The sequence below is a fragment of the Oncorhynchus keta genome, chromosome 12 (genome assembly GCF_023373465.1).
Source record: "Oncorhynchus keta strain PuntledgeMale-10-30-2019 chromosome 12, Oket_V2, whole genome shotgun sequence".
In the NCBI taxonomy this organism is placed as follows: domain Eukaryota; kingdom Metazoa; phylum Chordata; class Actinopteri; order Salmoniformes; family Salmonidae; genus Oncorhynchus; species Oncorhynchus keta.
In genome coordinates this window covers 33,796,633-33,824,410 of record NC_068432.1, presented here as the reverse complement: position 1 = coordinate 33,824,410, position 27,778 = coordinate 33,796,633, and the positions used below count along the sequence as shown (strand labels likewise).

Genomic DNA, 27,778 nt, shown 5'->3' with positions numbered 1-27,778 from the left:
TAGGCCTAGGTTTAAAGGCCTAGGTTTAAAGGCGTTAACCCTCCATCTTCATTGGCCGTGCAGCATTTAGGGTGATAGGGCATTCACACTTCTTGCGCTTCACGGAACAGTGCAGAGCTGTTGTGAAGGAAGTTGTCAAGGAAGTGAGTTTGTGTTTATACTAGACCTCCCGCCCCCACTTTACCATCAACCAATCATGTCAATGCGGACCTATACAGATCCCTCTGTATTCTTAAAACATTTTCGTTATGCACGGCGATGCGGTACAGAGCTCAATTTGGCCACTGTTATGCCTCAAGAGGCTCGGCAATTGCGTCACACCATCCATACCGCGCCCCCGACCACCTTTCGGATCAAGCATAAATTCTCTTTTACGGCGTCACCATTTAAACCCATGGACCGTGACTGGTTCTCTCCATTTAAAAAAAAAAAATTCAACAGGTAATAAGGATGTAACTATAGGACCTATACTTTTTTTCCTTTCCCACTATACTGTATCTGAGGGAGAATGGCTGAAGACAAACATCACGGACAGGGCATATTATCTTACATGGAAGTCTCATGACTGTCACCACGGGTGCGTTCAAGACAAAGTTGATTTCCAGTGTGTAAATGGAGAGTTGAGGTATATTAAGCAATTGTAGCCTACATTTGCATGCATCTTTATTAGTGTAGATGAGCTGTCCCTAACTTTGACAATTTGTCTGGAATTCAATGAAACACTGCAAGAACGAAATATTGCACACAAGTATGTTACTGTGGCAACAGCAATTACTTCATAACACATGTATTTGGTAGAACAATGTGAATGAATTTGGTTTGGATTTGCATGGATTTGGGTGTAAACTTATAACAGCATGTCGGGTTTTGAGATTGGCTTCAACACAAATGAGGGAATCAAGGGAAAAAAACGGCAATGAAGTCAACTGTATGGGCATGGGGAGTTATTTTACCTGGACAAAGGTCAGCTTTATGAGGGCTTCTGGGTGGACCGAGTGGCCAAATGTGGAACAGTGTCGGACTTTGGAAGAGAAGAGGCAACAACAACCACAATATACACAACTCCTAAGGTACATACTTTGTATTTTGAAGCATTTAAAAGTTTGTCTTTTACTGGGTGTTGCAGGTATGGTGCTGTGCACCCTATCAGACCAGGGTTCAAATACTATTTCAAATATCTCAATTACTTTCACATTTCAAAGTATTCTGATATTTAAGTAGTTTAATATTGGAATGTATTTGGAAAGTATTGGCAGCCATTTGAAAATACTCAAATACACTTCCATGCATTAAACCCAGGTATTTGAAAATACTTTTAAATTACTTCCAAAATAAGTAATTGCTTCAAGCTGCATTATTTGAAAAATAAAGAACAAATAATAAAATACACATGTATTTGAACCTAGGGTGATGATCAATTCACTGTATGGTGAGGTGTACCACCTTTCTCCGCTTAAGGTACATCTGTTGGATGTAAAATCAGTTAATGGAAACAGTCAACATACCACAGTGAATAGGACATACCACAGAAGGACCACCCTCCTGTTGTAGTAAAATGCCATTAATTGTTAAATTAAGAGAGCATATCATCATGAGTAAGATCTTAATAACTTTACTTCTCTGAAACAGGACCAATGAACATGATCAGACTTGTAATGAGGTCACAGCGCCATCTGTCTATCATTCCCCAATGGCAATTTGAGGTATTAAATATATCCTTGAAGCAAAACAAAAAGGTTTAAGGATGTGCGTATGACCAAACTTTTCTATATTTACCAAGACCTACCAACTCAATGTAGAAACAAGTCATAGGGTGCACTTTTGACAGGAAATTAAAGCAACATAACACCCTTTACGAAGCAAATTGTGTTGAGAAAGAATATGTGCAGTTAATTTCTGTATTCACTGTTTAAGCAGCAGTGAAAATAGCCTTTCAATGTCACAAAAACATTGTTCAGACAACCACGGTACAAAATGTTTATTTCAATAACAAATTGTTTACATAGTAGTAAACTGTTGTGAGTTTATGCAGTAACATTTGGACTACAAATAACTTAAGGAGGCCGATTACATTTAATATCAAACGTTAACTCTAAAAAGTAAAAATCAGAACATATTCACCTCTTACAGAAGTAATGCCACATTCAAGACAACTCTGAACTAACATTTCCTGCTTGGAAACTCATTGTAGAAAGATGAGGAATGGGTTTCCCACTTCGAAAATATCAGAATCGTCCAATAGGAAGCTCTAAGCAAATTTTAACTTGCGAGGTTCAGAGTTGTCTTGAAAACACCATAAGACCTTCAGTGGTGCTCATAACAATAAAGCAAGCCACCTTGTCACAATAGATTGTTAATGAGAGCCCTCTTCAGCCCCATGCATTATTACCTGCAAGGTAAATTGATTATTTATTTTTTAACTGTCCACAATACAATGCTCCAAGTGCCAGTTAAGACAGTGGTGTTTTTTTCTGTTGAAAATGTGTACATGCGTTAAGTGGCATAGTTTTACAGTTATATGCAAGTTAAAAAAATCTAGAAATGTGAACATTTCAAACAGTGTGTAGCACAACACTTTCATATAAATTATGTTGTGTTTTTAATAGCAATGTCAAACTAATGGCAAAAGTATTGTCGTGGTAGAGATATCTATCTTGTCAGAGTGGTCAGTCTAAGGGAATTGAGAGCTGGGGGATTGCATGAGGGACTCCCCTCTGCCATCCAGCTCATTCTGCAGCCTGGTCAGGTTGGATAGCTCCTCCAGCTCCTGGAACTGCCTGTCTGTCTTGTGGCTGACAAGGGAACGGTAGAAATGTACAGCAAATACTATAAATATCAGGCCAAAAGGCACCATGATAGAGGTGGAGGTGATGGCAGCAGCCACACCTGCAGATATGGTCCCGTTGTTGGGGTTGTGGTTCTTAGGCCTAATGGGTAGAAATTTGACCCAGCAGAGGAGTACAACCTCAGCCAGGAAGAGCAGGGTGCCAATGACTGTAGAGAAGGCCCAGGCCAGCTCGATGTGGTGGTGCATTCTCTCATGTGGAGACTCCTTCACTGAGTTGAGGTTGTGAACGTTGCTGACTGCCTCAATGTTAGGCAGGATGCAGGTACTAACCATCAGGGCAAAAAGGTGAACGGCCACCAACACAGTGGTGCAGGCACTGAATGCAATGAGGAGACCAGGTGGGTAAGGATAGGTTGTGTCCAACTGAACCTCCACCATTGCTACCTAGAGAGGAGAAAGCGATAGTAACAGTATGAAATGTATCAGAATGGATGATGCCTAGCCGTCATCATGCTATGGACATCAAAGACTTGCCTTTGCTGCAATGCATCTTTGGGCGAGTATATTCCTTACCATAGCGAACCCAGATAGTAGAGCAGACGTTCGACTGGAAGCCTTCAGTTTTGCTCGACTCAAGTAAAGCTTCCTCCAAGACAGTGCTTGCAATGAATGCTCGTTCAGACTCATTGTGCCGCTGAAATTGAATAGACTGAACAGACGTTGTTTGATACGTATGTGCCTGTATAATAATAACGATAGGCGTTAGCTAACTAGAGATAACATCCTCCGTGTCCAAATAAATTGATGTAGAAATTGGCAGCTGTTCAGATACTTTCAATCGATTTTCGTTAGCGCTATGTTGACATTAAATAATGACAAAGTATTGTAAGCATAACGCTGTTTAAACTTCATACCGTCTACTTCTTCTGCAGCGCCTCTGAACCGAACACCTAGACCCTGCTGTTTCGCTCGAGCTGGCTGCACCCATAAGTCATTGCGGCGAAGCTAAATAAACTACGCACAATTCTGCCTATCCATAATAAATTAGTTGGATTATACAAACAGAAATACTTTAAACTTTCACATTGTAACTAGTTACTCTGAAACGATATTTATAGTGCGTACAATAATTTGGTTACTGTCATTAGTCAGTCATGCAGGGCCATTCGTGGAAAATAGAACCTGGCTATCTGAAACGTATGCCGGTGAAGAATGCGAACCAAAGTGTCAGTTCTACTTGCAAATTATTTATAATAATTTGAACGACAGTGGATGATTATAATTTAGCTATTCGCATGACACGTTGATACAAATGTCTAGCTACTAACTAACAATTTGCAATAATCAATTTAATAATTTTAGACAATGTTCCCACTGCCCATTGTGCCCAATAGCGTACATGCATGCAATATATCCATATTGAGGGATCTAAACTAGAGCGAGCGAGCATGCGGACTCCAAGCAGCCTTTGTTGTGCATGCAATTGCAGGTCTATGAGAGACCGCGAAAAAGTCGGATAAATAAATGTAATAGCATTTGTTTGTTACACATTCAGAACTATTTTCATAGTTGACGTGAAGAATAAGTAGTGTGGGAGGTGACGCATGACGTTGTCCAACAATGTTTTGATTCTGTCGGTGACGTTATCCAGCACAAAACAAATATGGTTACCACTTAGTTGAGTCGAAATGCAGTGATAATTAGTTTAAATGTGATTATTATAATTTTTTAAATGAAGGGCTGAACAGATACACTAGGCAAGGGCTCAGATCATGGAAGCTGGTGCAGATTCTGGACGCAAGCTGGTGTGTAGCATTATTACCCTATTCTAGCATAGCTAGCCTCGCTTTTAACTGGACTAGCTAGCTAGGTTAGCTGAGATATCAGTGGTAGCCTAGCTTATCATCATTTCATTGACCCTCAGAACAGAAGATGTCATATGTTAAAATTTGACAAACGTCAGCTTTATGTAGTTACTTAGGCTATATTTTATTTGGAAAATGATAGACGTCATTCACAAGCCCACTCAGACTTTTGCGTACCGTTGTTATTGTGCATCTTAGCACGTTATGTTAATGTTTGTCTTGGACATAACGATTGAGATTATTAACTAGCATTGTTTAATCATCTGTAAAAGGTGTTTGCAGCTAAAGGCCCACCTACAACCACAAATACAGCATAGCCACGTGCACCACTGTTTTATTGTGATCTCTCTCGAGCCTACATAAAATAATGTACTGCCTGGCCTATGCTTTTTCTAATTTGAAACGACCGCCCTTATTCAAAGCTATACTTGCATATTCATTATATACCCAAGTATTTTGAGAACATTATTGGTAAGACGTGATAAATATTGTCTCCTACTTTTATAACCTGTATTTTCATTCCTCTACTAGCGCTCCATCTGCCGGACAATGTACGACGAAAATGAGGACTTCTCTGACGTTGAAGAAATTGCAAATGTCAGGGGTTTTAATCTGGAGGAGAAACTTGTTAGCAATTCGTACAACAGACATTTCGTTCAGTTGATGGACGGCAAAGGTAATTTAAAATAAAATGCTTAATTCATAATTTTTGTTTACCACACTCACTGTCCCCTCACTGGTGGACACGCTTAAAGGCCAGGGCAGTCAAAAACGTAATTTCCTTGTATTTCATATATTTCCACACTGAGGTTGGAATAATACTGTGATAATGCCCATTTAGTGTAAGAGCTGTTTGAAAAGACTGCCTGAAATTTCAGCCTGTTTTGGTAGGATGGAGTTGTGGTGTGCCTTGTGACATCACCAAGTGGTAAATTAATTAATACACCAATAAGAAAGAGCATTCCAAACCTCTGCCAATAACAGCTAGTTTTCCCATTTCCCTCCCCACTCAGACCACTCCCAGACAGTCTTAGGAAAATGATTGCTTGAGAAATTGTTCTTTGCTAAGAAGCTACTGTATTTTTTTTTGCATTTTAATTGAAAACAATCACAGCAAGGTACTTAATTATTACAGAGAAATGATTTGATATTGAGATAAAAATGTCTGCATTGGGCCTTTAAAATGTTCTTCCTTTTCATCCATTGCATTCACACACATTAGGGGAGAAGTTCCATTTGGTTAATTCGTCTTTGTGCAGGATGTCCTCATACATCTATGGCAGTGTTTAGACAGGTAGCTGAATTGTGATATTTTTTCCACTAATTTGTCTTTTGACCAACCACAACAGATCTTTTCACATCAGATCTTTTTTCAGAGCTGATCTGAGTGGTCAAAATACCAATTAGTGGGGAAAAAAGACCAAGATTGGGTTGCCTGTCTAAACGCAGCCATTGAGACACACACAAATTGTACTCTACTGTACCATGTGCGGAGTGAAGATATAATGAACACCTTCACTTTTCTTCTTCTCAGATTTCACTTATGAGTATGTTCAAAGAGAAGCACTTCAGACCCCTCTTATTTTCAAAGCCAAAGATGGACTGGGGCTCAGGTGAGAGATGAGTACAATATGAAGACGTGTGAACAATAAAGTACTATTTAGCCTATTAAATGTTCTTGTTTGCCTTGGTTAAATATTAGGTTTTGTGGAATGGTTTGAAGGTAATATGCTTATCTTGACTTCATTCTTGAAAAAATACAGAATGCCAGACCCGGAGTTCACCGTCAGTGAGATTAAGGGTTTGGTTGGTAAGTCTATCTTTTAAATATTAGGCATGGTACATATTCCTTTCACTGCATAAATACTTCTCTTAGACTCATCATTTAGTTTGGACAGCAGGGCCCACACTGTACTCAACAATACCCTGCATTTGTTGATGAATGAAAAGCATGCTGCCGGAAAAGGTGTCAAGTCAAAAAGTGTGTGGGTGTTGATGGAAACTTTTTTAAAGCCTGTAATGCAGGGTTCTTTCACTTATGGAACAAACATTAGATGACTCACTTTACCAAGATGCATTTCAGAAATATCCAGTGCAGACACAATACACATAGGCCTATCCATCTATATTACAGAAAGTCAGACTGAAATCAGTTATAGTTAAATGGCACTTTTTACTAAATTACCTCTAATAGGATCTCTCATGTGACCTGGTAGTGTTCAGGTTTACGGTAAGACTGCTGTGTTTGTGTTTGCAGGTAGCCGTCGTGCCGTTGATGTGATGGACGTGAGCACTCAGAAAGGCTCTGAGATGAGCATGGCCCAGTTTGCCCGCTACTATGAGACGCCTGAGGAGGAGCGGGACAAACTCTTTAATGTTATCAGCCTGGAGTTCAGCCACACCAAACTGGAGAACCTCGTCAAGAGGCCCACTGTGGTAAGATGGCACCGCCAGTTTTTGATTAATTTATCCATTATGAACAAGGGTAAATTTGACAGTGAATGCCAACTGTCAACTCTCTCTTATAGGTGGATCTAGTGGATTGGGTGGACAACATGTGGCCCCTTAAACTGAAACAAAGACAAACTGAAGCCACTAATGTCATCTCAGAGATGAAGTACCCCAAAGTACAGAAGTAAGTAATTTATCTTTTACAAATTCAGTTAGTTATTGTGTGCAATGTCAAAGTTACTTTTGAGGTGTGGACCTGTTACAAAAATGCAGTTGATTGTACATAACAGGAAAACACTGAAGCACATGCCAAAGTTTCTTTTAAAAAGCTGTGAGAAAATTGCTGCTTTGCTGGGAGGAAATATTAGCTTACTCCTCCTTTTTCCAAAGTCCCTTTGCCCTCTCTCTTTTAGCCCCTTGCTGTCATTCACTTCCTCTGATGGTTCTAGATGGTTGCTAGGCAGCAGGGCTCTTTCATGGTAGAGGGCGGTTCTTCACAGGATGCCGAAGTGACTTCATGGCTCCTCCTCAGCCAATCAGCTACCAGCATTATGACATAGAGGGCATTCAAGAACCAATTGTGCCCTCCCTTTCACCCTCACTCTTCCCCTCTCTCTTTCTAGCTCTCTCTTTCACTCTAATATTCTCTCTCTCCTTCTACTCTCACTCCTCTCTATTTTTTACTTAATGGTGCAGGGCAGAAATAAAATCCGGAGCAGTTCTCTCCTGTCTGGTCGGTGACCAGCGCGTGGGGGGTGGGGTGGGGGGTGGTCCTGAGCGAACCGGGTCAGAGAGAGGAATAGCTGTCGGGTACGTCTCTGTCTTTTATTGGGAAAAGCTGTTCAGATTGAGAGATGTCGGGAGTACTCTACCATGTCATTTGATTTATTTACCCTGTCTTTAATGGAGACGCTCAAGGGCTGGTGTGATTGATCGTGAGTGGTGTTTTGTAGTGGGATGTTGGGCTTCTATAGCCCAGGGTCTGCTCACTCTCTGTCCAGAGGAGAACCGCAAACTGCTGTGCAATAGGCTGGGGATCTGTGTGTGTGATTATGTGAGTGTCTCACAGGTTCAGCAGATGGGCCCTCAGTGAAGTCTGTAAGCCAGACAGTATTGTGCGTCTCGACATGTTCTGTTCAGTGTCGGTGATCTGTGTCTATATGGATGAGGTGACCTTCTCCCTCTGAGTGGGAGCATTTATAATGTGCTTACACTGGCAGTTTCCACCATTACCTCAGTCAAGGTCATACTCCGGTCTCCAGCCCATGTGAACCCTCTCCTCCGGTGTCTCTGTGGGAAGGTGCAGATACACTGCTGTGGGATGGATGACAAGCCTGTATCTGTCTGACTGGCCTCATACAGTAAGAGTCAGCCGGGGCTGGAGAACTATAACTTAGCCATGCAACTAGACCAAATCAAATTATATGTATGGACAAAATGAGCCGTGTTGACAGGATGGGAAGTGGTCTGTATTTTATGAGCTACTGCTACTGACTGGATCAGAGGAGGCAAACAAGCTTGTATTGATCAGCTGCCTGGTGTTATTGAGGCTCCTGGTGGACTCGTGTTGCCGAGAGAGTTTGTTCCCCCTGCATCAGGACCAGGGTTTATGTTGATCAGTGCCAGGTATAGAATTAGTATATGGTTTATTCATCACTCATTTTGGATGTCCCATGGATGTCCCATGGCTTGAAGAGTGGAATTTCTACCCTGTCATATCCACAGTAGAAGTATCACAGCCTTTTTACTAGGGCTGTGATGATACCAGTTTCCATGACAAAAATGGAAACATGAAGCAGACCAAAACTCTAAACTATTGTGTGCTATAGCTTGGAATTATTATTTTTTTGACTCTGGATGACAACATAATGATGTTTGTTTCCAACATTAGGGCTGTGATACTGGTATCGTCTCATCCCTACTTTTTATTTGGCCATTTTTTAATCTATCACACACTTTGTGTGGTATGCACTTGTTATTAGCAGATTTCAATCTGATAAACCTTGAGCGTAGAATAACTGTGCTGGCTGCAAAATGATACCAAGAGAACAGATGCACCATTTTACAGTAGCCTACATACAAATCAAACCACCTAACAAAAATCATGACTGTGGCTCTAACAATAATGTGCCATGTAATGATAGTATGGTTGGGATGATACCAGTGTCGCGAAACTCATTAGTATCATGGCAAGGAAACAAAACACAAAGTGTCACCAGGTGGTGAGGGTAGGTAACAACATCTCCACCTCGCTGATCCTCAACACTGGGGCCCCACAAGGGTGTGTTCTGAGCCCTCTCCTGTACTCCCTGTTCACCCACGACTGCGTGGCCATGCACGCCTCCAACTCAATCATCAAGTTTGCGGATGACACTAAAGTGGTAGGCTTGATTACCAACAACGACGAGACGGCCTACAGGGAGGAGGTGAGGGCGCTCGGAGTGTGGTGTCAGGAAAATAACCTCACACTCAACGTCAACAAAACAAAGGAGATGATTGTGGACTTCAGGAAACAGCAGAGGGAGCACCCCCCTATCCACATCAATGGGATAGTAGTGAAGAGGGTAGTAAGTTTTAAGTTCCTCGGCGTACACATCACGGACAAACTGAATTGGTCCACCCACACAGACAGACAGCATCGTGAAGAAGGCGCAGCAGCGCCTCTTCAACCTGAGGCTGAAGAAATTTGGCTTGTCACCAAAAGCACTCACAAACTTTTACAGATGCACGATCGAGAGCATCCTGTCGGGCTGTATCACCGCCTGGTACGGAACTGCTCCGCCCACAACCGTAAGGCTCTCCAGATGGTAGTGAGGTCTGCACAACGCATCACCATCATCAACTACCTGCCCTCCAGGACACCTACACCACCCGATGTCACAGGAAGGCCATAAAGATCATCAAGGACAACGACCACCCGAGCCACTGCCTGTTCACCCCGCTATCATCCAGAAGGCGAGGTCAGTACAGGTGCATCAAAGCTGGGACCGAGAGACTGAAAAACAGCTCCTATTTCAAGGCCATCAGACTGTTAAACAGCCACCACTAACATTGAGTGGCTACTGCCAACACACTGACTCAACTCCAGCCACTTTAATAATGGGAATTGATGTAAAATATATCACTAGCCACTTTAAACAATGCTACTTAATATAATGTTTACATACTCATCTCATATGTATATGTATATACTTTACTCTATATCATCTACTGCATCTTTATGTAATACATGTATCACTAGCCACTTTAAACTATACCACTTTGTTTACATACTCAACATTACTCATCTCATATGTATATGTAACAGTATAACTTTAGACCGTCCCCTCGCCCATACCCGGGCGCGAACCAGGGACCCTCTGCACACATCAACAACAGTCACCCACGAAGCATCGTTACCCATCGCTCCACAAAAGCCGCGGCCCTTGCAGAGCAAGGGGAACTACTACTTCAAGGTCTCAGAGCAAGTGACGTCACCGATTGAAATGCTATTTAGCGCGCACCGCTAACTAAGCTAGCCGTTTCACATCCGTTACATATATACTGTACTCGATACCATCTACTGCATCTTGCCTATGCCGTTTTGTACCATCACTCATTCATATATCTTTATGTACATATTCTTTATCCCTTTACACTTGTGTGTATAAGGTAGTAGTTTTGGAATTGTTAGGTTAGATTACTCGTTGGTTATTACTGCATTGTCGGAACTAGAAGCACAAGCATTTCGCTACACTCGCATTAACATCTGCTGACCATGTGTATGTGACAAATAAATTTGATTTGATTTATGTTGTCATTCAGTCACATTAATTTATTTTCCAAGCTATAGCACATTAAGTTACATACAGATGTTTTTTAAAGGATCAAAGAGTTTTGTGTTTTCAGTTTTGTCATGGAAAACATATTGCGATATTGGTATCGTCCCGGTCGTAAATGATAGTGTTCCATTTTCTCCACTGAAGCCCTGGAGTCATAGCCTCTCAAGCCGCCTGATTTCGCGAGCTTACATTGTTTTACTATAGCGCAGCGGTAATCATTCTGGTTTATATGAGGCTACTGGAGTCAGTGGTCGGGTCCCATTCTATTAATAGACCTGTTCTCATTCTTATCTCACTGAATTACTGAATGATTTATGTCCCACGGAGCCCTAATCATTCCACAATTAACTTCCAGAGGAGAGGCTGTTGTGAGCGATTCTCTAAGCTTATTTGTGGTTGCTGATTTTTGTTGTTGTTGGTGTTTGTTGGAATAGGGTACTGGCAGTTGTTGGACAGTAGAGAGTAGCGGATTTCAAACAGATATTGTGGTTGAGCTGCTTGTTTCTTAGAAATTAATCACAAAGACACTTTCATCCAAATAGCTTTCATATTCAGTTGTACATTGCACAGCTGGAATGTTGAAATGGTACAATTTACTGTATAGTTTCTGGGGTAAGAACAATGAACAAAAAACGAGCTCACTTCACATTTCTAACACACTTTTTTGATATAATTGGTGACCGTACTGCACATCTTTTATTTCCCCCTTTCAGTTTCTGATATTCATTCAGGTCAGCCCCCAACCCACAGTCTTCTTAGTTACATTTGAGTCATTTAGCAGATGCTCTTATCCAGAGCGAATTGCGGGAGCAATTAGGGTTAAGTGCCTTGCTCAAGGGCACATCAACATATTTTTCACCTAGTCGGCTCAGGGATTCAAACCAGGGACCTTTTTGTTACTGGCCCAACGCTCTTAACGTCTAGGCTGTCAAACATAGAAAATATGCTCCCCTAGGTTCGTCATAAATATTCAGATCCAGTGGGTCATCATTCACCCGTCTCATGTCCCTCTGTAGGTACTGTTTGATGAGCGTGAAGGGCTGCTATACTGACTTCCACATTGATTTCGGGGGCACGTCTGTGTGGTATCACGTGTTCAAGGGAGGAAAGGTAAGTTGTCATGTTTGTTTTCCAGATTGTATGTGGCAAAATAATGCATCCTGAGGCTCTCTGGTATACCCTCCCCCAATCCTGGTACTGTACATGTATTCTATTTCTGTCGAGGCGCTACAAATGAACCTGTTCCTTGTTTGTCTCAGCAATTGCTGCAGAGTCAGCAGACCTCAGAGGATTGTTGCTAGGGTGTCCGTATGCACACCTTTGACGGATCACATTATACAAACTTGCAAAGGTCAAGCTAAGGCATGAAGAGGAAGTGAGGGGGAAGAACATTATGTGAAAGGATGAACAAATCTCTGAAATGTGCTGACTCCTCTAATATAAGCTGTAACCTTGAGAAATATATCGCCCTTGTTGTTAGATGACAACCAAAGCCACATCCCCAACTTTTATCTCCCTGTCCTGTGCTCAGGTGTTCTGGCTGGTGCCTCCGACACCTCATAACCTTGCCCTGTATGAGGACTGGGTTCTGTCAGGCAAGCAGAGTGACGTCTTCCTGGGAGATCGTGCAGATGGCTGCCAGAGAGTTGAGCTAAAACAGGGCTACACCTTCTTCATCCCCTCCGGTGAGCTGCCTAGCATTTTGCTTTGATCTATTCCTATCATAATATCATGAATATCATTGTAACAAACCATACAGTATATGCACTGCTTTATTCAGGCATGTGTTTGAGAACATGTTTGGGCATACCATGTCTGTCTGCCTGAGCATGTTTTGAGTGGGTCAGCTGGTTCTCATGATGTTTCCCTGGCTGTCCCGTTTCAGGCTGGATTCATGCAGTCTACACCCCCGAGGACACACTGGTGTTCGGAGGCAACATTCTGCACAGCTTTAACATTCCCATGCAACTCTCAATCTATGAGATAGAGAACAGGACTAAGGTAGGCTGTCTCATACAGGTGTTCCAGTACTGATGCTTCACTCCACCTCTGACCTGCTCCATTAGTGAAACCATTAGTGAAACTAAACTGTGTCTCTACAATGAAGATGGATGGGGAAAAAGCCTCACCTCATACAAACACGTCGAGGTCACTTAGTGTGCTGTCAATGAGTATGAGAACTGAATAGTCTCTTCCTCAGCCCCTACCTCTGTTTTTTTTACAGATCTGAACTGGATAGGGGAAGTTGGGAAGCTAGGGATTGAAACAAGGCAGGAATGTGACACAAAGGCCCAGGTGCTGAACATTCTGTCATTTGCATTACCATCCAATTGAGAAACAGACTGATGTGCTAATGATGGCGCGGATGAGGTTTGTGCCCGCAAAACAAAATCCATCCATATTCATGTGGAAATAGTCTGTGACAGCGGTTCATGTAAAATCAGAATACAGCGCTAAAAGGGCAGAAATGAATCACGGAGCTTGTTGTGTCATATTGGCTTAATCTCTCGTGGAGAGATCCTGCGCGTAAACCAAAGAATCTGACGCTGACTATTTGGATGTATAATTGGGCAAAGGTGGTGCTTAAGCAATTTTAAACTCCAGGGGTGATAAACACAGGTTCAATTAGTGGAGGGGAGGGGGTTTTGGCTGAGAGTTTATTTTTGCTAGGGTGGAGACTTCGCAAACCGAATCGTATGGACCCAACGCAGCTGATCAAATTACCCAATATTTACATTCTGGGTTAACTGAGATTACATACTGGCAGCCTGAGACTGAAATACTTAAAGGAAATAGTGTTTCTCTTCTTTTCACAAACTCCCAGGGGCTTCTTATGTTGATGAAATATAGTGTATATGAGCCTATTGCTTTTGTGTGTATGCATGTGTTTGTACTGTATATGACCTAATGAGAGGAATGTCTAGAAATATTTCACTATTTTTATTCCGGTATTCTTTCCAATAATAAGATCGGAGTAGTTGCTGTAATGATATGGAAGCTTGTCCTGCAGGCTTTGAGATTTATATGGATACTTGGCTAAGTGTAGCTTTCTCAGTTATGATGGATAGCTGGTTAGAAGAGTCAGCTTTGTTGAAAGTACAGTACTATTTTTGTTTCTGCTGGAAAAGAGGTATGAGAGAAACGGAGACAGTTTCATATGCTCCCCAGGGCTTGGCGCGTTGCGTTCACTCTATTTTTACACCTCAACACAGAAATGGAGCTGGAGAAAGAAAGGATTATCACTGAAAAGTGTTGATCTGTATGAAATCATCTCAGCGAGATAATTATAGCTATGTTTCTTAGAGGAGAGTGGGAATCAGATCATGCTGCTGTGTCTGAGAGGGCAAGCTCTCCCTGGAGAGATGGGAATGAATGGAAGAGCTTGGCCTTGAACAGGGCCTCTGGTTTGCCAGGGTGTGTTTAACGTAACCGTTGTCTCTATCAAATGCAGTTGAATTGTTCAACTAGTTTCTTACACGACATGACCAAAAGTATGCAATCCAGTCAGACACAAGCATTAGTGAGGTCGGAAGCTGATGTTGGATGATTATGCCTGGCTCGCAGTAGGCTTTCCAATTCATCACAAAGGTGTTTTATGGGGTTGAGATCAGGGCTCTGTGTAGGCCAGTTAAGTTCTTACACACCGATCTCGACAAACCATTTCTTTATGGACCTCGCTTTGTGCACTGGGGAATTGTCATGCTGAAACAGGAAAGGGCCTTCCCCCAAACTGTTGCCACCAAGTTGGAAGCACAGAATCGACTCGAATGTAATTGTATGCTGTAGTGTTAAGATTTCTCTTCACTGGAACTAAGGGGCCAAGCCCGAACCATGAAAAACCGCCACAGACCATTATTCCCCCTCCACCAAACTTTACAGTTGGCACTATGTATTAGGGCAGGTAGCATTCTCCTGGCATCCGCCAAACCCAGATTCGTCCGTCGGACTGCCAGATGGTGAAGCGCGATTCATAAAATCTAATTTTATTTGTCACATGCGCCGAATAAAACCGGTGTAGCATTCCACAGTAAGGTTGAGTTTACAAGCCCTTAACCAACAATGCAGTTTTAGAAAAATATTTACGAAATAAACTAAAGTAAAAATTAAGAGCAACAATAAAATAACAATAACGAGGCTATATACAGGGGGTACCGGTATTGAGTCAATGTGTGGGGGTACAGGTTAGTTGAGGTAATATGTACGTGTAGGTAGGGGTAAAGCGAAGATGTATAGATAATATACAGCGAGTAGTAGCAGCAGCGCCAAAAGAGAAAGGAGAAGGGGGGGGGGTCAGTGCAAATAGTCAGGGTAGCCATTTGATTAGCTGTTCAGCAGTATTATGGCCTGGGAGTCGAAGCTGTTAAGGGGCCTTTTGGACCTAGACTTGGCACTCCGGTACTGCTTGCCGTGCGGCAGCAGAGAGAACAATCTATGACCAGAGTGGCTGGAGTCTCAGGCAATTTTTAGGTCCTTCCTCTGACACCGCCTGGTATAGAGGTCCTGGATGGCAGGAAGCTTGGCCCCAGTGATGTAATGGGCCGTACACACTACCCTCTGTAGTGCCTTGAGGTCGGTGGCCGAGCAGTTGCCATACCAGGCAGTGATGCAACCAGTTAGGATGCTCTCGAGGGTGCAGCTGTAGAACCTTTTGAGGATCTGAGGACCCATGCCAAATATTTTCAGTCTCCTGAGGGGGAATAGGTTTTGTTTTGCCCTCTTCATGACTGTCTTGGTGTGTTTAGACCATGATAGTTTGTTGGTAATGTGTCACCAATGAACTTGAAGCTCTCAACCTGCTCCACTACAACCCCATCGACGAGAAAGGGGGCGTTCTTGGCCCTCCTTTTCCTGTAGCCCACGATTATCTCCTTTGTCTTGATCACGTTGAGGGAAAGGTTGTTGTCCTGGCACCACACTGTCAGTTCTCTGACCTCCCTATAGGCTGTGTCATTGTTGCCGGTGATCAGGCCTACCACCGTGCTTGGCCGTGCAGTCCTGTCAAGAAGTCCAGGATCCAGTTGCAGGGGGAGGTGTTTAGTCCCAGGGTCCTTAACTTAGTGATGAGCTTTGAGGGCACTATGGTGTTGAACGCTGAGCTGTTGTCAATTAACAGCATTCTCACATAAGTGTTCCTTTTGTTCAGGTGGGAAAGGGCAGTGTGGAGTGCAATAGAGATTGTGTCATCTGTTGGGGTGGTAGGCAAGTTGGAGTGGGTCTATGGTTTCTGGGATGATGGTGTTAATGTGAGCCATGACCAGCCTTTCAAAGCACTTCATGGCTACAGATGTGAGTGCTATGGGTCGGTAGTCATTTAAGCAGGTTACCTTGGTGTTCTAGGGCACAGGGACTATGGTGGTCTGCTTGAAACATGTTGGTATTACGGACTCGGCCAGGGACGTGTTGAAAATGTCAGTGAAGACACTTGCCAGTTGGTCAGGGCATGCTCCGAGTACACATCTTGATAAACCGCCTGGCCTTGTGAATATTGACCTGTTTAAAGTTCTTTCTCACGTCGGCTATGGCGAGCGTGAGCACACAGTTGTCCGGAACAGCTGGTTCTCTCATGCATGCTTCACTGTTGCTTGCCTCGAAGCGAGAATAGAAGTAATTTAGCTCGTTTGGTAGGGTTCATCACTCCAGAGAACGTGTTTGACCTGCTCCAGAGTTCAATGGCGGCGAGCTTGACACCACTCCAGCTGGCACTTGACATTGCACATGGTGATCTTAGGCTTGTGTGCGGCTGCTCTGCCATGGTAACCCATTTCATGAAGCTCCCGACGAACAGTTCTTGTGCCGATGGTACTTCCAGAGGCAGTTTGAAATACGGAGTGTTTCAACCGAGGACAGACGATTTGTATGCGTTTCAGCACTCTGCGGTCCTGTTGTGAGCTTGTGTGGCCTACCACTTTGCAGCTGAGCCATTGTTGCTCCTAGACATTTCCACTTCACAATAACCGTACTTACAGTTGACCAGGGCAGAAATTGGACAAACTGACTTTTTTGAAAAGGTGGCATCCTATGACGGTGCCATGTTGAAAGTCACTGAGCTCTTCAGTAAGGCCATTCTACTGCCAATGTTTGTCTATGGAGATTGCATGGCCGTGTGCTTGATTTTTAAAATATTTTTTATACCCCTGTCACCAATGGGTGTGGCTGAAATAGCAGACTCTACAAATGTGAAAGTATTTCCACATACTTTTGTATTATATAGTAGCAGTCAAAAGTTTGGACATGCTGTGGTAGCCATGCTGGTTAAGTGTGCTTTGAATTCTAAATAAATCACTGACCGTGTCACCAGCAAAACACACCACCACCTCCTCCTCCTCACGATGGGAACCACACATGCGGAGATCATCCATTCACCTACTCTGTGTCTTACGAAGACACGACAGGGAACCAAAAATCTCAAATTTGGACAGATCAAAGGACAGATTTCTACTGGTCTAATGTCCATTGCTTGTGTTTCTTGGCCCAAGCAAGTCTCTTATTCTTATTGGTGTCCTTTAGTTGTAGTTTCTTTGCAGCAATTTGACCATGAAGGCCTGATTTACACAGTTTCCTCTGAACAGTTGATGTTGCGGTGTGTCTGTTACTTGAACTCTATGAAGCATTTATTTGGGCTGCAATTTCTGAGGCTTGTAACTCTGATTAATTTACCTTTGCAGCAGAAGTAATTCTGGGTCTTCCTTTCCTGTGGCGATCCTCATGTTTTAGCCTAGAGTAAATGATAACTGTCTAGTCCCAGACATTTGGCCTACTGCTTGAGTATTAATACAGAAGGAAGTAAATAAACCACCAGACCTACAGTGAAGATTAGGCGTTAACTCTTGTTAATGATTACAAAATGGTAGCAGACTAAACATGGGAATGACTTCCCTCATTGTCTTTTTAGAGACTTTTGTTCTCTTAATGACATTTTCTCTCCAAACTCGTTTCAGGTTCATTCCAAGTTCCGCTACCCGTTCTACAATGAGATGTGCTGGTATGTCCTGGAGAGGTACGTGCACTGCCTGACCAAGCGCTCCCATCTCGCTCCGGAGTTTCACAGAGATCCTCTGCTAATCGGTGAGTGAGCCCAACTAATGGAGCTGTTTAACCAGTGCCCCGGGTGTGTCAATGAATGCTGCTTCAATCTTTCTTCTATCCCGAGAGCTACTGCCTTGCACTCTTGTTGTAATTACCACTCACAAGTGGGTAACACTCTAATCCTTTGCTAAGAGCCAATGTTATAACACTTCTGACCTCTGTTTAATCAGTGAGACTGCGTTATCACAGAAATGATAGCTAGCATGATGAAAGTGACAGAAATTATAATCTGATCGGAATGGTTACACATATGGAACACATCAGACTGGTCCTTTAGTCTTCTCTCATCCTCCTCCTGCACTTCTTCAGATTTGGAGACGAAGTTGAGCACTGAGAGCCCCTCCTCTGACTCGCGGAGTCAGGACATGGACGAGGAGGACTCCTGCGAGACGCAGCAGGAACGAGATGAACGGAGTGACAGGTCAGCATTTGATGACCCCTGCTCTCCTGATAACAGGAAGGGTAAACCCAGCGCCCCTCAGCCTCTTAAAGCTGCCTTTGATGATAGCTGCAACCCCACCTCCATCCAGCCTCCAGAGTTCCCCAAAACCCCCTCTGGTTCGCCAGGCTCAGAGTCTCAGAGTAAATGGACTCATTTGACTGAGTTTGAACTGAAGGGCCTTAAGGCCCTGGTGGAGAAGCTGGAAGCACTCCCCGAAAATAAGAAATGTGTCCCAAATGGTATGGAGGACCCCCAGGCCCTGCTGGATGACATGAAGGTATGTGCCTATCCCAGCTCAGCTCTAATGTATTTTCTGTCTCTGTATAAATATCTGGACGTACCATTACAAAACACAGGAACTTACATTACTCTTTTACCCATTCCCCAGGTTGTCTTGAAGGAACATGAAGACGATGATCCCAAAATGGCTGCCACTGGTGTACCTGTGGTGTGCTGGCCCAAGAAGTCTTCCAAGGTGAGAATGCGGTGTTTATAGACTCAGTATTGTCATCCATCTGTCATCTGAAAGCCTGCCCATATTCATACTCTGTCTTGGCCTAGTAGAGCAGGGTGTATATCGTGATTTTGGTACTTGTGTCTCTCTCTCCTCTCTCTCAAACTAGATTATCTTCTTCCCTAGAGCAGTGGTTGTACTTATTTGCATAATTTTGATTTAGCGGGCTGCAGAATTGCCTAACGAGGGAGATAATGAGATTTTCTGTATTTCTTTGCTCCTCATCTCTTCCATGTCACAGCTGGGTCTCATCCACAGTGTCTGTCATTGTTGGATAATTAACACTGCTCTGCTTCATCTTGTTTACCAAGTGAGGGCTTTGAGTTTACTGATAAAAGGTTAACTACAACTATGCTCCTTATGGGTGATCTATCTAGGCCTATTGATCAGCTTGACAAATAATTTGCAAATAAGTCTGATTTATTATTTTGTATCGAAGTCCAAAAATGCTTAATTGTGTCACTGCATCTCATTAGACATCACTTCTACTGTTGTATTGACTAAGACAGAATGTGGATTGAGGGGAGGAGTGGCGGCATGATAGAAATGTATCTGTGTGAAGCCCCTTTTGATCTTTAACTTCCTGTACTGCATTAAAAGCTCCAACCACAGTACAGCTGGACATAAAGTAGAAGCCAGAGCAGAGCAATTAAAGCCAGATTCACTGATGCAGTGGGCAGGCAGGAAAGCAACAGACTAGATCAATCCCTTACAAAGAAGTGTGCTGTGGACACAGTAGCACATAGCTGCATATGGGATGGATTTTGATCATAGAAATCTGTTGTCTGCTACTCCCCCTACACGTCGTTGATCAATTTAAAGACCAGCTGCTGATTCTGTGGGCTCTTTGTGTGTTCCTTTTGGAATAAAACACCATCTGTCTCTCTATTGGCTGAATTTGTCTGGTCTTCCTTCCCAGTGATCCGCCTCATGTAGGAATATCCCCAAACTGGTTCTGCATTCTCCTTCCTGACTGGAAGAAGGTGGGGCTCCACTGCACGTATTCAAATACCTTATCTGCATATGGTCTCCCCATTGGCTGCACTGTCTTCCTGTACTCCTTCCTCCCAGAGACCTAACCATTCCCTATTCATGAGCTAGCCTGCTCTGCTCTGCTGTGTATATTGCCTTTGCTGGAAGATTGTGGAGCAGGAGGGAGGGCTGTGCGGTAGACGGCAGCAGCAGCTGGATGAGGAGGAGGCTCAGGCTGGGGCGGGCTGCAGCCATGTCAGTTTGCTGTGAGTTGGTCAGGGTATGAAAAACAGCCATGGCCATGTCGCTGAGCACTGACGATGAGGATTACGACTCAGAGGCTGAGCAGGTTGGTTAGCGCACTGAACTCCTCGGGACATAGCAGAGGAGAGGAGAGAAATGTGTCTGTCTGTGAGGCACAGTTAATTGAGCTGATTGTTGTATGGAAAGGGGCCACCTGAAGAGAAATGCTGCTTCTGTTTCTGTTTTAGCCTCCTTTCTTGTGTTCTTTATTTTCTTCCCTGTGCTTGTAGGTTGATTTACAGGTTGTGTGTGGGTGTGTGTGTGCCTGAGAAATGCAGTAAGGAGGTGAGATGGCACAGACCGTTCAGACAGCAGCGTCAGTCCTCAGGGAAACTACTGGTTGTTCCAGAACAGGGAAGAGAAACGAGATAAACAAGAATGTGTGTGAGAGATCAGGCAGAAAGATGCAGATTATAGATGAATATTTAATAGGTTCAATTGTATGAACAGGGAAGAATACATCTGATACATTTTAAATATATTTATTGTGCCTGCAATTGTGTATGATAATGAGGGAATATAGTTGATGTGTACCGTATGAATTGGCAATGGCATGTAAATGAGCCAGGAGATTGCGCATGTAAACGCTGAGGAAGATTGTGTTTGTGTATAGACTCCTCTGCCACATAGTCATAGCACTGCATTCCACAGCCCCTTCCAATTATACACTGACTGTGAGTGTGTTTATCATTGGATGCAGTTGAATTATTTTCGATCCTGCCACAGATGAGATGGCAGATGATATTTTTTCCCTCCCTGTTGCTGTTGATATCAACACAATATTTGTATGTGGTGTTCTTGTTCGATAGGGATGTGCATGTTTTTGGTGTTAAAAAAACAAAACATATCAACAGCCTGGTTATCAACGGTCTGGTTGCAGATTATTATATATATTTTTTTACAGTACCTATGAGATAGGTTGATTGAGATAAATGCTTTTGAGTTGTTATATCAAGAGCAAATTCATTAGGCTTGTAAATGCCCCAGAAGCCCACAATAACAGTGTCAATGTTTGGACAACTGTTTTTTTTTACAGTACCTCTGGGCGCTCACTGTGCCTCAGTCTAAGAGAGCCTTGCATCTATTATTCCTCACTCGCATTTCCTCTTGAAATTTACCAGTAGTGGTGTTTTATCTAAGATCACACATCGTGTTTGTTTGTGCTGTATGACTGATTGGGCGTATGCCTGTGTGGATATGGGCTATTCAAGTTGAGCAGGTCTTCCTGTGTTCCACTGTGACGCAGTAGGTTATTACACTGTGGCACATACTCCAACTCCTCTGCTGAACCTCAGCTTTGCTGAGCTAAGGAATAGCACGCTGGTTTGTAGAGGAATGTTCATCATCATACCTTAGATCTAGGGTCCTGTGTCTTGGTTAATCATGTCACATGACCTGGATTTTCAGCATTATTTTAAGCCTTTTCCAGAAATGAGAATTAGACCAAAAATGAAAGCAATTGTCTGAGGATGGTTCTGGACCATCTGACATAAAAGGAAAATGGGACAGCTTTGATAAAAAATCTTTAAATAAAGATTAAAATCCATGTCATGTGACATGATTAACCAAATCACAGGGCCCTACTAGCTAGCTACATAACATGCCTGCATGTGTGCTCTGGTAATAAATGACATAGTTTACAGATAACAAAACTTTTTAGGCATGGAAGGCTTTGACGCTGATGAGATGGATAAGCTACATTTCTGTCATTGCATGTCCTTGCAAGGAGATATTATGCTCCCTGTACAGTCTCCATTTGGGATATGATGAGGAACATCTTATGTCACTCAGTGACCTGGGCTTCCTGAGACTGACTGATGGGTCAGTTCAGGTTCTGTGAAGTTAGTTTCACTTCCTCTTTTTAGATGGAGATTTACACCCTGCTGTCACTGCCCTGCAAGATTCCCGATCCTATTATGTTTTTGTGTTGCTGGGAGACGAGAACATTTTCAAGACAATGTGGAGAGCTGTCTGGAACATATTTTCTCATGTAAGGTCCGTGGTCCTTTGGGGTCAGGTCCGATCTGACAGCGATAGATCTACTCCTTTGAGGCAGGTTAACTTGAAAATCACTGAATGCTGTCAGGTAACCTGTTGGGGTATGACTTTTGATATGGGCAAATGGATCCTCTGTCATTGTCTATGGTTGTTTGTGACAGATATGTCAAGGAGGTGACCGGTGACAGGACAGATCATAGAACACTGTATGTTAGGGCTGGGAATTGCCAGGGACCTCACGGTACAATATTATCACGATACTTAGGTGCCGATAAGATATGTATTATTATTCTATATGTATTGCGATCCGATACTGCGATTTGATGTTTCAAACATATTGCTGACTGTACGTACAGTGCATTCGGAAAGTATTCAGACCATTTAGACTTTTAACACGTGTTGTTACATTACAGCCTTATTCTAAAATTGCTGAAAAACATTTCCCCATCAATTTACACTCAATACCCCATAATGTAGCTCAGTTGGTAGAGCATGGCGCTTGTAACGCCAGGGTAGTGGGTTCGATTCCCGGGACCACCCATACGTAGAATGTATGCACACATGACTGTAAGTCGCTTTGGATAAAAGCGTCTGCTAAATGGCATATATTAGAAAACAGGTTTTTAGAAATGTTATCAAATTTATAAAATACAATAACCATACCTTATTTACATAAATATTCAGACCCTTTGCTATGAGACTCGAAATTAAGCTCCAGTCCATCCTGTTTCCATTGATCATCCTCGAGATGTTTCTCCTACTTGATTGAAGTCCACCTGTTGTCCAGAAGGACAACCATCTCTGCAGCACTCCACCAATCAGGCCTCTGATATGTTAAAGGAACATATCAGCCCGCTTGATTTTGCCAAAAGGCACTTAAAGATACAAGATTCCTCTGGGCTTTTGCCAAAAGGCACTTAAAGAAACAAGATTCCTCTGGGCTGATGAAACCAAGATAGAACTCTTTGGCCTGAATGCCAAGTGTTACATCTGGAGGAAACCTGGCACCATCCCTACGGTGAAGCATTGTGTTGGCAGCATCATGCTGTGAAAATGTTTTTCAGTGGAAGGGACTGGGAGACTAGTCAGGATCAAAGGAAAGATGAATGGCGCAGAGTACAGGATCTGAGACTGGGGCGAAGGATCACCTTCCAACAGGACAATGACCCTAAGCCAAGACAATGCAGGAGTGGCTTTGGGACAAGTCTCTGAATGTCCTTGAATGGCCCAGCCAGAGCCTGGATTAGAACCTGATCGAACATCTCTGGAGAGACCTGAAAATAGCTGTGCAGTAACACTCCCCGTCCAACCTGACAGAGCTTGAGAGGATCTACAGAGAATAATTGGAGAAACTCTCCAAATACAGCTGTGCCAAGCTTGTAGCGTCATACTCAAAGACTCGAGGCTGTAATCACTGCCAAAGGTGCGTCAACAAAGTACTGAGTAAAGGGTCTGAATACTTATGTAAATGTGATATTTGGCATGGGTCCCCAGATCCTCAAAAGGTTCTACAGCTGCACCATCGAGAGCATTCTGACCGGTTGCATCACCGCCCGGTATGGAAACTGCTCGGCATCTGACCGCAAGGCACTACAGAGGGTAGTGCGAACGGCCCAGCCAAGCTTCCTGCCATCCAGGACCTATATAATGGGCAGTGTCAGAGGAAAGCCCATAAAATTGTCAGAGACTCCAGTCAACCAAGTTATAGGCTGTTTTCTCTGCTACCGCACGGCAAGAGGTACCTGAGCGCCAAGTCTCGTACCAAAAGGCTCCTCAACAGCTTCCACCCCCAAGCCATAAGATGACTGAACAATTAATAAAATCGCCAACGGACAATTTACATTGGAACCCCCCCCCCTCCCTTTTTGTACACTGCTGCTACTCACTGTTTGTTTGTTACCTATGCATAGTCACTTCGCCCCCACCTACATGTACAGATTATCTCATCTAGCCTTTACCCCAGCACAATGACTCGGTACCGGTGAACCCTGTATAAGCCTTTTTATTCTTATTGTGTTCATTTTTATTATTATTTATTATTTTAGTCTACCTGGTAAATATTTTTCTTCTTCTTGAACTGCACTGTTGGTTAAGGGCTTGTAAGTAAGCATTTCAAGTCTACACTTGTCGTATTCGGCGCTTGTGACAAAGTTTAAAAAATATATATTTTAATTTTATCTTGATACATTTTCAAAAATGTCAACCTGTTTTTGCTTTGTGATTATTGGGTATTGTATGTAGACTGATTTAGGGAAAAACAATTTAATCCATTTTAGAATAAGGCTGTAACGTAACAAAATGTGGAAAAAGTCAAGGGGTCTGAATACTTCCCACTGTATGTCTGCTGCAGAGAGACAAGAGAGAGCATAAGAAAACAAGTCTTCTTTAGTTATCTGCACTTCCTCTCTGGCTCAGTCAGGCCCCGAGTCTGTAATCCAAACAGAGATCCTTGGATTCCACCACAGATTATAGATGCCCCCAATATCTAAAATAAAATATTATTTTGCCTAGATCTCTGATCACCCCAGCCTAGCCACTCTGCTTGGTGTACACTTGTTTTAGGATAAGTCTAGAACAAGGCAAGGTTTAGCCTCTGACCCTGATGTTCTTCTCTGATAGGTTATTTGCGTTTTCTCTGTCCAGTGGTAGCAGCACTTGGTTGGCTACCCAACTGTCTCTACATGTCACAGGAATAGTAGGAAGTCTGTTGTTGCTATGCTGATCCTTGGAAAATGTGCACTGCTGATGTTGCTATAGAAATCTGATACACCTGATTGGCTGTGGCTGTTTTTTGTTCCGTTCCTTGCTGTAATTGTGATCACTGATTTCTCTCATCTCTTCCTACTGCTCTCACTAGGCTAGGTGGAGAATGTTATGATGACATAACCATTCTATTGAATTCAAACACCTCATTACATCATGCAAATTCTTCCGAAGCGGTTTGTGGTTTTATTCTTGCAAAACCTGTTAGTCCTGCTGGTTAGTCATTGAGTGAGGATAGGGAGGAGGTGGAGTGTGCACAGCTTAGTGATTTAGTATGAAGATCAAAGGGATTAGTGAATTAGCAATTTCAATGTTGTTATTATTCTGACTCACATAGTGTTTTGCATAATGCTCTTCAGATAGAAATATAAAGCAGTACACACCCAGTGTTGCTGGTGCAGCTCTGAGCAGTCAGTCAGCATTCACCTGCATTTCCTTAGTACATGCCCTTTCCAACTGAAAATCACAGGATGGTGGGAAAGTAACACATGTTCTGTACCGTGGGTTGCTGTGGAAACAAGTGCCTGCTGGATATCTACCATTTGAATTCACAGTAACCACATTTCCTCTGGTATAGCTCGTGCCCCATCACCATATACTGTACACAGCTAGGTTATATACTGAACAAAAATCTAAACGCAACATGTAAAGTGTTGGTCCCATGTTTCACGAGCTGAAATAATAGATATGAAGTCAGTATGAGGGTTAGCTCAAGATAGAATGAAAGGTGGCTAGTGCATGGAAGATTATCTGTAGAGTTCAAAAAGTACTTGCACTCAACCATGAAGAGGAATAACCCAAAGAGGCCAAGATGCAAAAATAATATCATTAATTTAATCCACACTCAAAATAATATCATTAATTTAATCCACACTCAAAATAATATAATTAATTTAATCCACACTCAAAATAATATAATTAATTTAATCCACACTCAAAATAATATCATTAATTTAATCCTCACTCAAAATAATATCATTAATTTAATCCTCACTCAAAATAATATCATTAATTTAATCCTCACTCAAAATAATATCATTCATTTAATCCACACTCAAAATAATATCATTCATTTAATCCACACTCAAAATAATATCATTCATTTAATCCACACTCAAAATAATATCATTCATTTAATCCTCACTCAAAATAATATCATTAATTTAATCCACACTCAAAATAATATCATTAATTTAATCCACACTCAAAATAATATCATTAATTTAATCCACACTCAAAATAATATCATTAATTTAATCCACACTCAAAATAATATCATTAATTTAATCCACACTCAAAATAATATCATTAATTTAATCCACACTCAAAATAATACAGAAAGTGCAAGGTGCTAATAAAACAAATTCAATAAACTGAGCATACGTTTTGGCCTCATGCCTTCATCAGTGCTCTACAAACAAATTAAGAAGACACGCACTTAAAACATCTGCTGTGCGTAACAGGCGCAACAGGTGCAAGCAGATAGTTAGTTAATTAGAGATTGGCAAATGGGGAGTCGATGCATAATAAAAAGGAATATGTAAAGTATCAAAAATTGACAATTTGTAAGGTATAATTGGAAAGAGGCAATAATCTGGGCTACATAGCAATATCAGAAGCAATAGATATGAAATACTTGAGTAGGCTAAAAAGCTCAGAGATCCCATACGCACAAAAAGCTTATTTCTCTCAAATTTTGTACAGACATTTGTTTACATCCCTGTTAGTGAGCGTTTCTCCTTTGCCAAGACAATCCATCCCCCTGACAGGTGTGGCATATCAAGAACCTGATTAAACAGCATGATCATTACACAGGTGCACCTTGTAATGGGGACAATAAAGGCCACTCAAAATGTGCAGTTTTGTCAAATAACACAATGCCACAGATGTCACAAGTTTTGAAGGAGCAGTCAATTGGCATGCTGACTGCAGGAGTGTCCACCAGAGATGTTTTCAGAGAATTTGATGTTCCTTTCTCTACCAAAATCTGCCTCCAACTTAGTTTTATAATTTGGCAGTACGTCCAACCAGCCTCACATCCGCAGACTACGTGTATGGTGTTGTGTGGGCGAGCGGTTTGCTGATGTGAACAGAGTGCCCCATGGTGGGGTCATATGGGCAGGCATAGGCTACGGACAATGAACACAATTACATTTTATACAGTGGGGCAAAAAAGTATTTAGTCAGCCACCAATTGTGCAAGTTCTCCCACTAAAAAGATGAGAGGCCTGTAATTTTCATCATAGGTACACTTCAACTATGACAGACAAAATTAGGACAAAAACCCAGAAAATCACATTGTAGGATTTTTAATAAATTTATTTGCAAATAATATAAGTATTTGCTCACCTATTTGGTCACCTACAAACAAGCAAGATTTTTGGCTCTCACAGACCTGTAACTTCTTCTTTAAGAGGCTCCTCTGTCCTCCACTCGTTACCTGTATTAATGGCACCTGTTTGAACTTGTTATCAGTATATAAGACACCTGTCCACAACCTCAATCAAACAGAATTACAGGCCTCTCATCTTTTTAAGTGGGAGAACTTGCACAATTGGTGGCTGACTAAATACTTTTTTTGCCCCACTGTAGATGGCAATTTGAAAGCACAGAGATAACGTGACGAGATCCTGTCCGCCGCAATCATCTCATGTTTGAGCTTGATAATGCACGGGCCCATGTCGCAAAGATCTGTACACAATTCCTGGAAGCTGAAATTGTCCCAGTTCTTCCATGGCGTGCATACTCACCAAACGTGTCACCGATTTTGAGTAC

General features: G+C 42.4%; 2 protein-coding genes across 6 annotated transcripts in view; one reads left to right on the top strand and one right to left on the bottom strand.

The window, feature by feature from the left end:
- Positions 1–308: 308 nt before the first annotated feature.
- LOC118370471 (lysine-specific demethylase 2B-like) overlaps positions 309–27,778 on the top strand; it is a 49,113-nt gene continuing 21,643 nt past the window's right edge. For 2 of the 3 annotated variants that reach the window (XM_035755481.2, XM_035755480.2), the window contains exons 1-12: positions 4,428–4,593; positions 5,185–5,329; positions 6,188–6,266; positions 6,417–6,463; positions 6,911–7,089; positions 7,182–7,288; positions 11,942–12,035; positions 12,457–12,610; positions 12,811–12,926; positions 17,864–17,990; positions 18,321–18,730; positions 18,842–18,928. In XM_035755481.2, coding sequence (XP_035611374.1) covers positions 4,561–4,593; positions 5,185–5,329; positions 6,188–6,266; positions 6,417–6,463; positions 6,911–7,089; positions 7,182–7,288; positions 11,942–12,035; positions 12,457–12,610; positions 12,811–12,926; positions 17,864–17,990; positions 18,321–18,730; positions 18,842–18,928 — 1,578 coding nt within the window. In that variant the 5' untranslated portion in view covers positions 4,428–4,560. Of the gene's footprint in view, positions 1,071–4,427; positions 4,594–5,184; positions 5,330–6,187; positions 6,267–6,416; positions 6,464–6,910; positions 7,090–7,181; positions 7,289–11,941; positions 12,036–12,456; positions 12,611–12,810; positions 12,927–17,863; positions 17,991–18,320; positions 18,731–18,841; positions 18,929–27,778 lie in introns of those variants that run through there. The other variant, XM_052458040.1, reaches the window with a different exon arrangement.
- LOC118370472 (calcium release-activated calcium channel protein 1-like) lies at positions 1,964–5,509 on the bottom strand. Of its 3 annotated transcripts, none has more exons than XM_035755485.1 (3): positions 5,371–5,509; positions 3,362–3,497; positions 1,964–3,232 (listed from the first exon to the last, which is right to left on the bottom strand). In XM_035755485.1, exons 2-3 carry the CDS (start codon positions 3,473–3,475, stop codon positions 2,672–2,674), a joined length of 675 nt encoding a protein of 224 aa, XP_035611378.1. In that variant the 5' UTR covers positions 3,476–3,497; positions 5,371–5,509; the 3' UTR covers positions 1,964–2,671. The 3 variants fall into 3 exon arrangements, with proteins under 3 accessions (XP_035611378.1, XP_035611376.1, XP_035611377.1); XM_035755483.2 differs by lacking the exon at positions 5,371–5,509 and adding an exon at positions 3,703–3,934; XM_035755484.2 differs by lacking the exon at positions 5,371–5,509 and having other exon boundaries at positions 3,362–3,760.